This window comes from Cibotium barometz, chromosome 9 (assembly GCF_041138505.1).
Source record: "Cibotium barometz isolate CiBa-2024 chromosome 9, ASM4113850v1, whole genome shotgun sequence".
Classification (NCBI taxonomy): domain Eukaryota; kingdom Viridiplantae; phylum Streptophyta; class Polypodiopsida; order Cyatheales; family Cibotiaceae; genus Cibotium; species Cibotium barometz.
The window spans coordinates 55,882,283-55,896,331 of NC_141054.1; the positions used below are offsets into that span (position 1 = coordinate 55,882,283).

The following is a 14,049-nucleotide window of genomic DNA, read 5'->3' on the forward strand; positions in this document are numbered from 1 at the left end:
AGCACCCTCCGACTCACGTTCTCTGATTGAGGTGAGCTTTCACGAGCGCTTCCAGGTCCCTTAACTCTGTAAATAAGCCCGTAGGGCAGAGCGTTCTCAGAATTTGCATCTGAGGTTGTTTCGGGCTCCGTTTTTGCATTTCAAGTTCTGCACAGGTGTTTTCGTCATTTTCTGCAGAAATTTCGACAGTGCAGTTTTCTGCAAAACAGGCATACGTACTCCATTGTGGACCGTGCTACATAGCACGAGTTGTTTTCTGTTCAGTCTTTGCTTCATTACAGGTAGCTTTTGCATCATTTTTAGTCAGTGGCCATGGCTGATAACAGCAATGATGTATTTCGCATGTTGTCTGCTGAAGACAAACTGGATGGAGACAACAACTACCCACTTTGGGCATACATGATGCAGCATGTTTTGGTTGCAAAAGGAGTGTGAAACATCGTGCAGGGTACGGATGTACGTCCAGGTTCTGTGGATGTAGGATCTGTTGAGGATGTTGCAGGTTCTAGCAGCTCTACTGTTGCTGCTGTTTTACCCACTGCTAAACAAGCTCGTTGGGATGGTAAAGATGCGCAGGCTCATGCCTTGATTGCACTTTCTGTCAAGCGTAACATCACCCCACATATTCGTTCAGCTAAAACAGCAAAACAGGCTTGGGATATTCTAGCTGGTTTGTATGCAGGTCGTAACGAGGCAAAAATCGCTTACCTGCGTAAAGAGCTAGAATTAAAGATTATGCAGGAAGATGATGACATGAATGTTTTTCTTGCTGAGATTAAAGATCTCAAAGAACAGTTGATTTCTGCAGGTGAGATTATTCCTGATCATTCTCTTGTGCAGACTGTTCTTGATGCTTTACCTGAGACATATCAGACTTTTGCTTCCACGTGGAGACTTCTTAATGAGGACAGACCTGATGCTGTCAAGTATGATACTTTAGTCAACAAGCTCTTGCAAGAAGCGCAGTCCAGGCAAAACAGGGCCAGGCAGCGTGTAGTTGATCAAGCATTTATGGCTGCCCAGCAGCAGAGAAGAAGTGGTAAGGCAGCCCCTTCCACTGTTTCTTCTCCTATTAGTAGGTCTGCAACTTCTTCTACTTCCATAGGTAGCAACAATAAGTCTGAGAAGGCTCTTGATAAAGGCAAGAAAAAGACCAGGTGCAACTATTGTAAGGCAAATGATCATGTCATTAAGAATTGCCCTAAGCTAAAGGCTAAAGAGGCAAAGAAGAAAGAGTCAAATGCAGCCACAATAGCGGACGCTTCTACAAATGCAGATTCTGCAAATGTTGTGCAGGATACAGAATGGGCGTTTAGCGTGTATTGCTAGTATGACCCATCTGTACATGATGCATGTTTGGCAGTTTCTGTTGACTCTCATGTTTGGTATTTTGACAGTGGTGCTACAAAGCACATTACCTCGCATCGTGATATGTTCACTTCTCTTGAGGCTGTCCCTAATGGGAATACTGTCACATGTGCCAATAATGCTTCTTACCCAGTGAAGGGCGTTGGTAAAATTATGCTTACTGCTGCAAATGGCAGCGCCTTCACACTTTCAGATGCTTTGTATGTGCCAGGGATAAAGAAGAATCTATTGTCTGTCTCTGCGCTTGCTAGACTTGGACTTGTAGTCAAATTTGTGGATGACAGATGTACTGTTCATGATTTGACTTCTGGTGATACGATTATTGTATCTGGCACCTTGTTTCGTGGGCTGTATAGGCTCAATTCTTATGACAAGTGTGTGGAAGATTCAGCAAATGCAGTTTCTGATGAAAAGGCAGTTTCAGATGCAAAACTATGGCATGCTCGTTTTGGTCATCTGAACTTTGCTAGTTTGCTGCGTTTGCAGAAATTTGATATGGTTGCTTCATTGCCCCCTCTTGAGGTACCATTGAAACATGTTTGTGAAGGCTGTATTTTGGACAAAATGCAACGTTCTGCGTTTCCAAAGGATGGTTCTGTGCGGGCCACTCGCAAATTGCAACTTGTGCATAGTGATGTATGTGGGCCTATGCAAACTCCGTCATTTGGTAAACACTTGTACTTCGTGACTTTCATTGATGATTACTCAAGGCATACCTGGGTATATCCACTGAAGGCAAAGTCCGAAGTGTTTTTGTGCTTCAAACAGTTTTTTCTTATGGTTGAAAATGTATCCAATTGTACTGTGGGCACCCTCCGTACTGATCGAGGGGGGGAGTACATGTCTAAAGAGTTTGATGCATTTCTGGCTAGTCGTGGGATAAAACACCAATGTACAGTGCCATATACCCCTCAGCAAAATGGTGTTGCTGAGAGGAAGAACAGGTCACTTATGGAGATGGCACGATGTATGGTCAAGAGCCAAGCTTTGCCACATGCGTTTTGGCTTGAGGCTGTCATGTGTGCTGCATATGTACTCAACAGGTGTCCCACTAAGGCCTTGCAGTCTATTACTCCATACAAAGCTTGGCATGGCAGGAAGCCTTCTATTGGTCACTTGCGTGTCTTTGGTTGCTTGGCCTATGCTTTAGTGCCTGTGCAACAACGCAGAAAATTGGATGATAAGGCTGTCAAATACATTTTTGTTGGTTACAGTGCTGAGAGCAAGGGTTACAGATTGTATCATCCGCAGTCAAAGCGTATCTTGATTAGTCGAGATGTTGTTTTTGTGGAAGATGCTGTGCAGCCTTTGTTATCATGTACCAAAGAGACAGATGTGAGCTCACGGGATGTATTTGATACATTGTTGCCTCTATTTACAGGTGGGAATTCAAATGTAAGTCCTAATGAGGTAAATATTCAGCCTATGCAGATTTCAAACGACATCATAGATCAGCCTATTTCTGATGCAGATATACAGGATATAATTCATGAGGATAGGGCTGAAAATGAGCAGGCTAGAAATATGCCTAAATGGCTGGTGCAAACCTTGCGTGATAGTAAAATTGATGCACCTATATCTAGTCGTACTCGTTCAGGTTTTCAGCATGCCTCATGCATCAGATTGTTATGCTTTGGCTGTGTCTAGTATGTGTGAAGAGGAAGAACCTCTTTCATTTGATGAGGCACAAAATTCAGAAAATTGGTTGGCTGCAATGCAAAGTGAATATGATGCTATAATGAAGAATGGTACATGGTCTTTGTGTAATTTGCCTATTGGTAAAAAGGCCATTGGATGTAAGTGGGTTTTTAAGTTGAAACGAAAGCCAGATGGTAGTGTTGATCGCTATAAGGCTAGACTTGTTGCAAAGGGTTATGCTCAAGAAAAGGGCATTGATTTTGATGAGACCTTTGCTCCCACTTGTCGTATGACTACCATTCGTAGCATTTGTGCATTGGCAGCTCATAATGGTTGGAATGTACATCAGTTGGACATCAAGACTGCATTCTTGAATGGAGATTTGCATGAGGAGGTGTATGTATCGCAGCCTCGTGGTTTTGTTCAAAGAGGACAGGAAAACAAAGTGTGCAGGTTGAAAAAGGCTTTATATGGTTTAAAGCAAGCTCCACGAGCATGGTATGAAAAGATACATGCATATTTGACTGCACATGGTTTTCAGAATAGTCCAACAGAAAGCACTTTGTATGTTAAACGTGTGGATGGTGTACATCTAATCATTGCTCTCTATGTCGATGACATGCTGCTCACAGGACCAAATGAGAGTCATATTGCTGATTTTAAGGCTGACTTGAATGCCTCTTTTGAGATGTCAGATTTGGGACATTTGCATCATTATTTGGGGATACAATTTAAGCAGTGTGATGGAGGTATTGCTTTGTGTCAGACAAAGTATATTGAAACATTGTTGCGGAGATTTGGCCTTGAAGACTGCAAACCTATTGCTACTCCAATGGAGACAGGTTTGAAGTTGAGTCTTCATGATGCTGGAGATCACTTTGATGTCACACTCTATCAGACAGCTGTTGGTTGCCTCATTTATGTATGCATTACGAGGCCGGACATTCAGTTTGCAGTCTCACAGGTGAGCAGGTTTATGCATAGCCCAGGGTCTCAGCATTGGAAGGCAGTTAAACGCATCTTTCGCTACTTGAGTGACACCATACATCTTGGGTTGTTTTATCCCAAGGGGGGATCATTGTCGCCAGATTTACATGCTTTTTCGGACTCAGATTGGGCTGGTTGCTATGACACAAGAGTGTCCACAAGTGGTTTTTGTTTCATGCTCGGTAGCTCATGCATATCTTGGTTGAGCAAGAAGCAACCTACTGTGGCCACTTCTAGTTGTGAAGCTGAGTACAGGGCAGCTTTCACAGCTACGGTTGAGTGTGTGTGGCTCAGACGGCTTATGACTGACTTGGGTGTTGGACAGGAGTCTGCCACCTCTATCTTCACTGACAGTCAGAGCGCATTGGCAGTTGCGAGAAACCCAGTTTTTCATGCTCGCACAAAGCACATTGAGGTGCATTATCACTATGTCAGGGAGAGACTCTCAGCAGGAGAGATCAGCTTGGCCTATGTGCCAACACAGGATAACCTCGCCGATCTTTTCACAAAGGCGCTTCCTCGTGAGAAGTTCGAAGCTTTCCGCAAAGCTTTGGGCTTGCTCCCCTTTGTGGATTGATCTACTTCGGGCATGGCACTCCCCTACACATGAGTGCCAGCTCTCGTTCACACCATCACTCCCAGGGGGGATTTGTTGCCATATACATAGGCAGTGATGTGTGTGAACACACTTAGGACCGCCGGGGCACTTTTTCCCTCTTTAGGAGGTTTTTTCCCCCGGCTTGTATATACGCCCATCCTTCTAGGGCTAACTTATCTTTTGTACATTGACACAATCTAATACACTTTGTGTTGTGTGCATTCTTGCTTCTTCTTCTTCAAGCTTTGTGTGCTTTCCTGTAACCCTAATTCCAACAGAGAGAGAGATAAATATAGGAGTTAATAATTATCTTATAGCACAAGGTGTAAGCTCACATTGTATTGAGTTATCATCATTTGAGAGAGAGTTTTTACAATAATTAAGAGATATGTTATGACATCACTATTTATCTTGTAGATTTTTGGTATGTACTATTATTTGTTTATGTTATCAATTACTTGTAATGTATTAATACAAAGAAGCTGATTTTGAGGACATCATAGTTCCCGAATGGGTGCCCTTGGCCCCTATGTGCTTACTTTCCTCACTTAGCACAAGGCACTGGTGTAATGAAGATGTTATTTGTTTGAGTTTGAGGAGGTGTGTTCCCGTAAGAGTTAGTTTGGTGACCGTGGAAGTGTTTCCGAGTCAGTGTTGACTCAGTGTGTGTAAATTGAGATGAGAAGGTTTTGAGACAGTTAAGTGTCAGTTGTACCTCAGTATGGTCAGCTGTTTGTGTAGAGTGCATGGCTTGATGTGTTTGGACTGAAGGGAAGTGCTTGTGGTCAGAGTTGATAGTTTGGAGTTAGCAGTCAATAGTTAGAGGTGCTTGTAACATGAGTGGTGTTTTTGTGGCAACTATAGACAGGTTTGAGTCAGCTAAGGTTTAAGGAGGTTGGATCCATGTGTGGTATAAGTGTTCTCTGGGACTAGAAGTGTGAGCTAACACAGAGAAGAGATAACTTGAGTCACCTGAGTCAGTTTGGTCATCCTCAAGAGAATATTCATTTTGGAGGTAGCTATGTGTCAACTGCAGTCAGTAGGGAGCTCAAAGTGTGACATCTCTTTGAGATAAGAGATGCGTGAGGGACAAAGAGTGTCAGAGGACAGCAGAGGAAAGATTATGATTCAATTGAAGCTTCTGAGTCAACAAATTATGCGTCAAATTTCTGAGGCAAAATTCACTTTACTTCAATCAGAGGAGGGTCAAAAGAGAGTCAACAGGAGATCCAAGCAAGTCTTGGGGTTGTGTATGCAAGTTCAACAGACTTTGGAGGACAATTAAGGAGTTTGGAGAACCTGTTTTTGTCTGGGAACTAGAGGAGGATTTCGAAGACAGAATCAATGGATTCGGTGTTAGTTGGGGAATGTTTTGGTCAGCTGCTGTGAATGTTAGCTGTGGTCAAGAGAGGCTCTTAAGTTAAAGGACAGAGGTGTGAGAAGTCTGAGCTAACTTGAGAGGACATCTGAAGTAGGCAGTTGGCTCTAATAGGGAGGTTGGGAGGATGTTGAAGTGTCCAATTAAGTTAGCTGGAGGGCTAGGGATAGCAGTTACAAGTCTGGTTGGTGCCCTTGGAGCTAGGATTTGGGTGTCCCCCAGTTCTAATCTCGTAGCGTTTTCTTCTTGTGTGCCTGTTGGTGGTGTATAGAGGCCATGACCCAACCACCACACAACATGGCACTCACATGCAGCTGGCTCTAATAGGGAGGTTGGGAGGATGTTGAAGTGTCCAATTAAGTAAGCTGGAGGGCTGGGGATAGCAGTTACAAGTCTGGTTGGTGCCCTTGGAGCTAGGATTTGGGTGTCCCCCAGTTCTAATCCCGTAGCGTTTTCTTCTTGTGTGCCTGTTGTTGGTGGTGTGCCATGACCCAACCACCACACAACATGGCACTCACATGTATCATGCCTGTGAGTGCCACATGGACATGCTGCTTACTTGCGACCGCCTTCTAAGCAAAGTATGTGGTAGAGTATGACTTGACTTGGGTTGTTTTGGCAACCCAATAGGCACCTAGAGGTGTCCACGTGGACATGCTTCCTACTTGCAACCGCCTTCTAGTCAAAGTACAAGGAAGCAAGTCCATGTGGCACTCACATGCGTGATGCATGTGAGTGCCATCTAGACATGCTTCCTACTTGCACCACGCATGTGATTGCCATGTGGCACTGACATGCGTGATGCATGTGACACTTGCCTCGGAGTGCTGCTCCATTGTTTCAAAATCACTTGTGGCAAGTTTGGATGCACACATCGCAATAGGCTCAATGTTGTGTTTGGAGGGCGTTTGGAGAATCATGATGCTCCAAACATGGAGGAAGATGAGGACCCAATACTCACTAGGATGGAGGAAGATGACTCAATATTTACATAGTGAGGTAGGATAGTGGAGCAAAGCTTGCATTTCTAAAAAGTCTATTGATGTAAACAAGTCGATAAGATCTCGATGCATTGTTGTATCATGATGTCTCCATTATGCCCTTGCTTTTCTTTTAGGGCAATTACTAATCATTGCAAGTCACTAAAGCTAATTATTGCTCCATTGGGTATATTATGAATACCCAAACCTAGATTTTAATATTACATTGTAGGCCACTAAAGCTAGCTAATGAGTTAGGGTTGAAGGGTCTTCCCAAAATAGTGAGAACATACACAATCTTCACAAAATCGCAAAATCATCGTAGCTTGTGTTCTCCTCGACATGTTGAGAACACATAAGATATAGCAATTGAAGAAAATCTTATGAGGATTTTCCAAGACAACTTAAAACAACTTTCGATTATTTTGAATTTTCAAAAATGCTCATATGAAAGTCACACCTCCTTGGCACCAAGCTGACATCCTATACTATCAACTAGTACATTTTTGTTTGTTTGTTTTTTTTTTTGGGAATCATGTTGGGCATAAAACTAGTTGTTAATCATGGACTTAAACCCAACCATGAGTGTCTTGAGTCTTAGATATAATTATACCTTTGACAATGCAAAAGTCAATTTTGAACTAAAATATCTTTGCTGTTCTCATTCCCTCTAGAACATAAGAGTTGATTAATTTTCAAGAAAGAAGCAATATCACATGTCCAAGTCTCAACCAAAGCCATTTCGGAGACAATTTATATAGAATGGAGATCAAGAAACCCCTCAAGTTTCTTCTTGGATCTAGTGGTTCTAGAATCTCAATCCATTTACAAAGATGTAGAAAATAAGAGAGCCTATGATTTTTAAGGTGACTAGGATTGGCTACATTTCATAAGCTAGCTAAACAACCATATGATCCCAACGTTGGATTTCAACTACTAAAGTAGTCAACATGCATATCCCATCCTACACGCCTTCCATAGTTGCGAGACGCTTGACACAAACATATGCAAAAATGACATCATCATCTTCAATCAAAACCTTATTGAACATACCCATTGGTATCACCAATTCTTAAGTACAACTATGCATTGCAATGGATATGGTCAATAGGCCTCTTGTGTTCCAAACCCAATCTACAACTCATTGAAATGCAAGAGCTTAATTCTATTGTCCATATCCTAAATTGAGCAATCCTAGGCTGAATGCACTTAAATCATGTCCTCTATTTCCCACCCTTTCTTTTATTATAGGGGTATCCCATTTCTCCAAACCTTTTTGACCCCAACATGCAAGTTTCTTCAGAATATGGACAGCAGTAGCAAAGCCTTCCTCATAATTTGGACATTTTTATTGAGAACTGACCCTGCAATATCCATAATGAAAGATTAACTTTTAAAATAAAAAATAAAAAATATAAACAATAATGGCCTCATGTTTCCTTTGCGAAAACCTTAAGTGAGATGATAACAGCAGGTGAGCGTGTTTTTAGTAAAAGAGGCTCGGTAAGTCCCAAGCTCACCAGTGGGCTTTTGGATGCCGCCAATTTCTGTAAAAGAAAGGAAGGTTTATACACATCTCCATATGCTAACTGCCACTGCTTAAGTCGGTCCAATACGTATACTGTCCCAAGACCATCTGCCCAGAAGATGATGCCACCTCTGCAAGATCCCACAAGTGCACAAAAAAAGGGTTTATTCAATAGAAGTTGCAAGAGAGAAGGTCTCCAATTGATGCAATTTCCGTCATGGTCACCAGTCGACCACATTCAATGCCTGCAGGCATACATTTCAATCCCTGCAGATGTGCCTCCTCCAGCATAATGTAACGGGGACTTTCCACACTCACAGATATGGTGGCCCATGATGTCAGATAATGGGTTTGGATGAGGAAGGGAATGGGTGCCAGGATGCCCATTCCTACCCATGGCGGCTGACTGGGGTAGCCGGGAAAATGCTGGCAGGAATGGGTGGACTGTCTGGCACCCCTGGCTTCTCATCTCATGAGAGAATACTCTCTAAAATAAGGAGTTGCAAATGATAGATTTAGAAGTTGCAAAAAAAGGAGGAAAATCTCCAAAATAGTGCAGACATGACCTGTAAGGTGGAAACCCCATGCCCAACACAGAAGCAATATCCAAGGCAGCCGGTTCGGTAACAACATTATCCTCCAAAATCCTGCATGCCTCGTTAATAACTGGGAAAAAGACCATTTCAACAATTTCTGCATCTGAAACTGTCTGGATGTGCTGGAAAAACATGTAACCACAAACATGTCAAAGGTCCAGTAGATATAAGACTGGATACAGATAGATCCCTGTCCGTCTTGCTTGGACAGGCCAAATTGCCCCTCCAAGCTTCACAGGGTCCCCTCCAAAGGCAGGGACCTTCTAAATGGTTAGAATATAATTCCTAAGTCATGACCCCTTGATAGTTGCCAGTGCTAGAGTTGATTTACACATCCACAATTTCACATTTTGGATGACTCTGCATGTTTCGGAAACTCACATCCTGCGCACCCTTGACTTGTGCAAGCCGCCTTGATTTTTCCACATAGTCCTTCAGTTCTGATGCCTTCACCTCTTCACCAGAATCTCTGTAATCATAAAACCCCCTTTTCGTGGAATTCCCTGCACTCGCACAAAAATTCTCTCAAAGATACGACAGAAATCAGCCCGCTGTTAGATCCCTTTTGCCAAATGCAAGAAGAAATAATCTGTGGGCTCTAGCTTGACGAGTGGTCATTGCAACCCCACATCAAGCTGACAGCATGAATTTGATACCCAGACATGTACACAAGCATGTGAGTGTGTTTCTAACCAAGAAAAAAAAGCAAGGGATGCTAAATTCAGCAGATTATGGATGGTCCAAAACGAGCATTCATGTAAGTACAAAATGCACAAGCTTATATTTGGCTTATATGAAAAACATACATACATACATACATTCATGCATGCATAATCCATGCATACATACATACAAAGCATACATGCGTGCGCACAAAATAGAGACAGCTACAAATCACAAGAACAAGAGCACAATTTTGCCTACTTGGGAAGGCTAACAGTACCTAGTCTATTATCTTTAATTAAAAGTTCTATCAGTGGTGACTTGTGAAAGCGTTCGGGAGAGCCTTTGTGAAAGAGTTGTGACACGAGCTGAAATGTCTTGATCCCAGTAAAGTCAGCAACCCTGTGGATAGTGTCACCATAAATCATCATGCTCTCGAAGGAGCGATAAAAGAGTCATCAACAAAAAGGTGGTTTCTCACCTAAAGGGGCCCATTGGCATCCCAAATTCTTTGACGACAGCATCTATATGATAGGGATCCAGCCCAAGGTCGACAAGAAAAGTTGCAGTCATGAGGTAGGGAACAAAGAGGCGATTAGTGGCAAAACCAAGCAAGCTTTTTACAACCAGTGGGATTTTCTTCAAGGTTTTCGCAAAGGCCAGCATGTCCACCACGGTTTGCAAGGACGTCTGATCTGTTCTCACAATCTCAAACAACTGCATGACATGAGCAGGGCTGCAAAAACAAGTTTCCATGACCATAAGTTTTATTCCAAAACATTTCACAAGCAAGCAAAAAAGAGGCAAGAATTCAATAACCATAGAAACACCATACAAGATTGACAAGATTGGAGGACATGAGAGGCATAAAGGGGGCTTGGTTTGTGAACAATTTCTCATTTTAGTGTCTTTACAGACATCTCCTCTCCCATCAGCAGACACGTTGTTGGGGTTGGATGGGGGAGATTCCCCACCCACGAGGGACAGGACTGTGAGGTATCCCCTTTTGAACAAGCAAGTATTGTGTGCGTAAAGGACATTATTATTAGAAAAAAATCATGTTCTTACAAAAATGCTGAGTAAAGCATGCAAGTAGTTATATATAAGCTCTCAATTTACATCTTTTTAGTTCTTGTATTTGATCCGATCCCTTCCATCCTTTTGCGACTAATCTAGGGTATCCTTTTGAGTCTTCACGGAGATCAACAAGGACATTTATGTGTGCTGGTGGTGGGCTTGCCCAACTCTAATCCGGAAGCCTAACACGTGGGCCTCCTCTGCAGGGTCTCAAACCCATAGCATGCAATGCAATCACCTAATGGAGTCTATGTAAGACTATTGGGCTGTACTAGCTAGCTCTTTCAAGCTTATTTTCAAATCTGCAAATAATTGTTACATCCATGCAACTTAAAATGCTGCTTGTGCTGAAGCTCTATACTCTACTTCTGTAGTGCTTAAGGCTACTGTAGGTTGTTTCTTTGATGTCCAAGAAACAGAACCATTCCCAATCGAGCAACACATGCTTGTGGTGCTTCTCCTTGTTGATGGATCACCTACCCAATCTGCATCACAATATGTATGAGGTTTAAACTCATCTTCACACCAATAGTGACACGGCTCATTGTTATCTCAAGATTCTCCTCGTTGCATCCATGTGAGGCTTTCTTGGGATTTGCATAAACTGGCTTACCACTCCCATTGCATGAGCAATATCTAGCCTTGTAATTGTGAGATGAATTAGTTTTCCCATAAGTTGTCTATGCATGGTTTCATCTTCAAATATTGATCCTTTGTTTGCTTCAAGCTTCACATTCACCTCTAAAGGCGTGGCTATAGGTTTGCAATTTATCAAACCATATGATTCCAACATGTCCAAGACATATTTTCTTTGTGAGAGTACATAAGCTTTCTCACTTTTGATTATTTCTACTCCAAGGAAATATCTACGCTCTCCTGAAGTCTTTCATATTAAACTCTGCACAAAGTTGTGCTTTTGCTTTAGCATTCTCTTCTTCATCATTACCTGTCAAAATAAGATCATCCACATAAAGCACCAAAATAATAATGTTGCTTCCTTCTATCTTCACAAACAGTGAAGGATCTGCATTCTTTGTGAAGGATCTACATAACTCTTGTTGAAGCCAATGTTTCTTAAACAATTTGATAATCTATCAAACCATACTCGAGGTGCTTGCTTTAATCCATATAAAGCATTTTTTAACTTGCACACATATGTTGGATGAAGCTTCATATCCTTGTGGTTGTTCCATGTAAACCTCTTCCTTCAAGTAAACATTGAGAAATGCACTTTTCACATCCATTTGATGAAACACCCATCCTTGATTTTCTCCTAAAGCAATAATAGTTATTACTGTAGAGATCTTTGAAATGGGCGAGAAGGTTTCTTCATAGTCTACTCCATGTCTTTGTGCATATCCCTTAGCAACAAGTCTTGCCTTGGACCTGTTTAGACTTCCATCCGGTTTGTATTTGATCTTGTAAACCCATTTGCATCTGATGACTTTCATGTCATCCTTATGTGGGATAAGATCCCATGTTTGATTCTCTTGAATAGCATCGATCTCTTCATCCATAGCCACATTTCACTCATGGCTTTGTATAGCATCCTCAAAACCTCTTTGGTTCTTCCAACTCTGTCACCTTTGTCATGTAAGCATAATGTTTGACCATAAAAGAGTCATAGGTCAACCTTTGAACTGGATGCTTCAGCCAATGAGGTGATAGCTCAAGTGGCGAAGGTGTTTGCATAGGGCTAAGGGGTACAAAGTTCAAAACCCCCTTGGGTGCTTCCTTGACGACATTGCCTATAGGCGGATAATTAAGCGCCTACAGGTGGTGGAAAATCAGAAACTACGAGAGGATCTTGGGCCAAAGGCTAGTAGGGGAAAAAAAACAACTGGATGCTTTACCCTTGTGGACCTTCGAGGTTGAATTTCTTCCATATCTTCACTTCCTTGATTGCTTTGAGGGATCACTGCTTGTGCTTGGTTCACTAGTAATGGTGCGAAGTCCTACTTTCCATGGAGATATCTTCTCCTTTTTTTCTCTTTTCCCACTTTGTGCGGTGATTGGGATAAACTTGGCTCATATTTGACGACGATTTCTTCATGCTTGTCATATCATCCGTGCATCTCATCAAAGTCAACATCTGTGGGGGACGGGGTGAGCGCTTTCAGATTTCTCGCTCGGTTGTCCCCTTGCTTCCCTACTTTTTCTCATTGTGACCTCAAGCTTTGTTCGTATCTCACCTGGTACATGTGGCTAACACAAGCATCCAAAGATATTCAAGTTTGCCAATAAAATTTACTTTCAGAGTTGTATTTTGATCAATCAATCTAGGAGATCGATTAATCAAGAAGACCGCATAATTACATGCCTCTTCCCAATAGTAGTCTGGCATGTTTTTCTTATATAGCATGGCTATTGCAATCTCTGCAATGTGCCGATTCTTCCTTTTTGCCACTCCATTCCTTTGTGGAGTGCATCTTGGAGTCAATTGTCTTTTGATACTTTGTGGCTTCAAGTATTTTTCAAATTCCCACAACATGTACTCTCCTCCAATGTACTCAAGATTTTGATCTTGAGACCACTTCCACCTCTACTTTGAGCTATTGAAACTTATCAAAAGCTTCGCTTTTAGTCTTCAAAAAATATACCTAAACCTTCCTTGAAGTCATCAATGAAGGTTATGTAATAGCTTGTCCTACGATGCTTCGAGTTTATGTTGGTCCCCATAGATATGTGTGTATAAGTTCCAAAGGCTTTTGATGGACCTATCCTTCTTTGTTGAAAGACCTTCTTGTTGACTTTGCTTTTTCATAAGGCTCACATCGTCTAGACAATGTTTGTCCTTTAAGATTTGGAAATCCCCCATACCAATCCTTTGTATGCTATCTCTTTCAATCGCGAGACACACTTTCACACATATTTAAGACACATATCATTAGCCGATTCACAATGCACAATGTGTGGAATTATTGCTTCACTCATTGTCTGAGCAATAATACTCATCACCTTTTTCTCTTTCAATTTCCATGCTTTGATGTCAGTTTCATACAATGTACAACTGTCAATGTCTTCTGGATGTCCAAAAAAAAAAAGGCAAAATGAACATGAAAGTACTGAGCTAGTGGGGGGATGTGATGGATGGAGCACTACTGCTAGAGGCTCAGTATGCAACCTATATGCATAGGGTATACAACAATGGAATGCAGATCTATCTAGCTCCAACCGGTACCATAATGGGTGTGTAATATGTGATACATAGGCGATGGCGAGGCAAAAATACCTCG

At 42.0% G+C, this 14,049-nt stretch overlaps 1 protein-coding gene across 2 annotated transcripts in view; it reads right to left on the reverse strand.

The window, feature by feature from the left end:
- Positions 1-7,955: 7,955 nt before the first annotated feature.
- Positions 7,956-14,049, reverse strand: part of LOC147635730 (peroxisomal fatty acid beta-oxidation multifunctional protein MFP2-like) — a 192,019-nt gene continuing 185,925 nt past the window's right edge. For both annotated transcript variants that reach the window (XM_086803129.1, XM_086803128.1), the window contains 6 exons: positions 10,218-10,472; positions 10,017-10,138; positions 9,455-9,576; positions 9,044-9,195; positions 8,470-8,608; positions 7,956-8,313 (listed from right to left, as the gene is read on the reverse strand). In XM_086803129.1, coding sequence (XP_086659255.1) covers positions 8,281-8,313; positions 8,470-8,608; positions 9,044-9,195; positions 9,455-9,576; positions 10,017-10,138; positions 10,218-10,472 — 823 coding nt within the window. In that variant the 3' untranslated portion in view covers positions 7,956-8,280. The remainder of the gene's footprint in view (positions 8,314-8,469; positions 8,609-9,043; positions 9,196-9,454; positions 9,577-10,016; positions 10,139-10,217; positions 10,473-14,049) is intronic.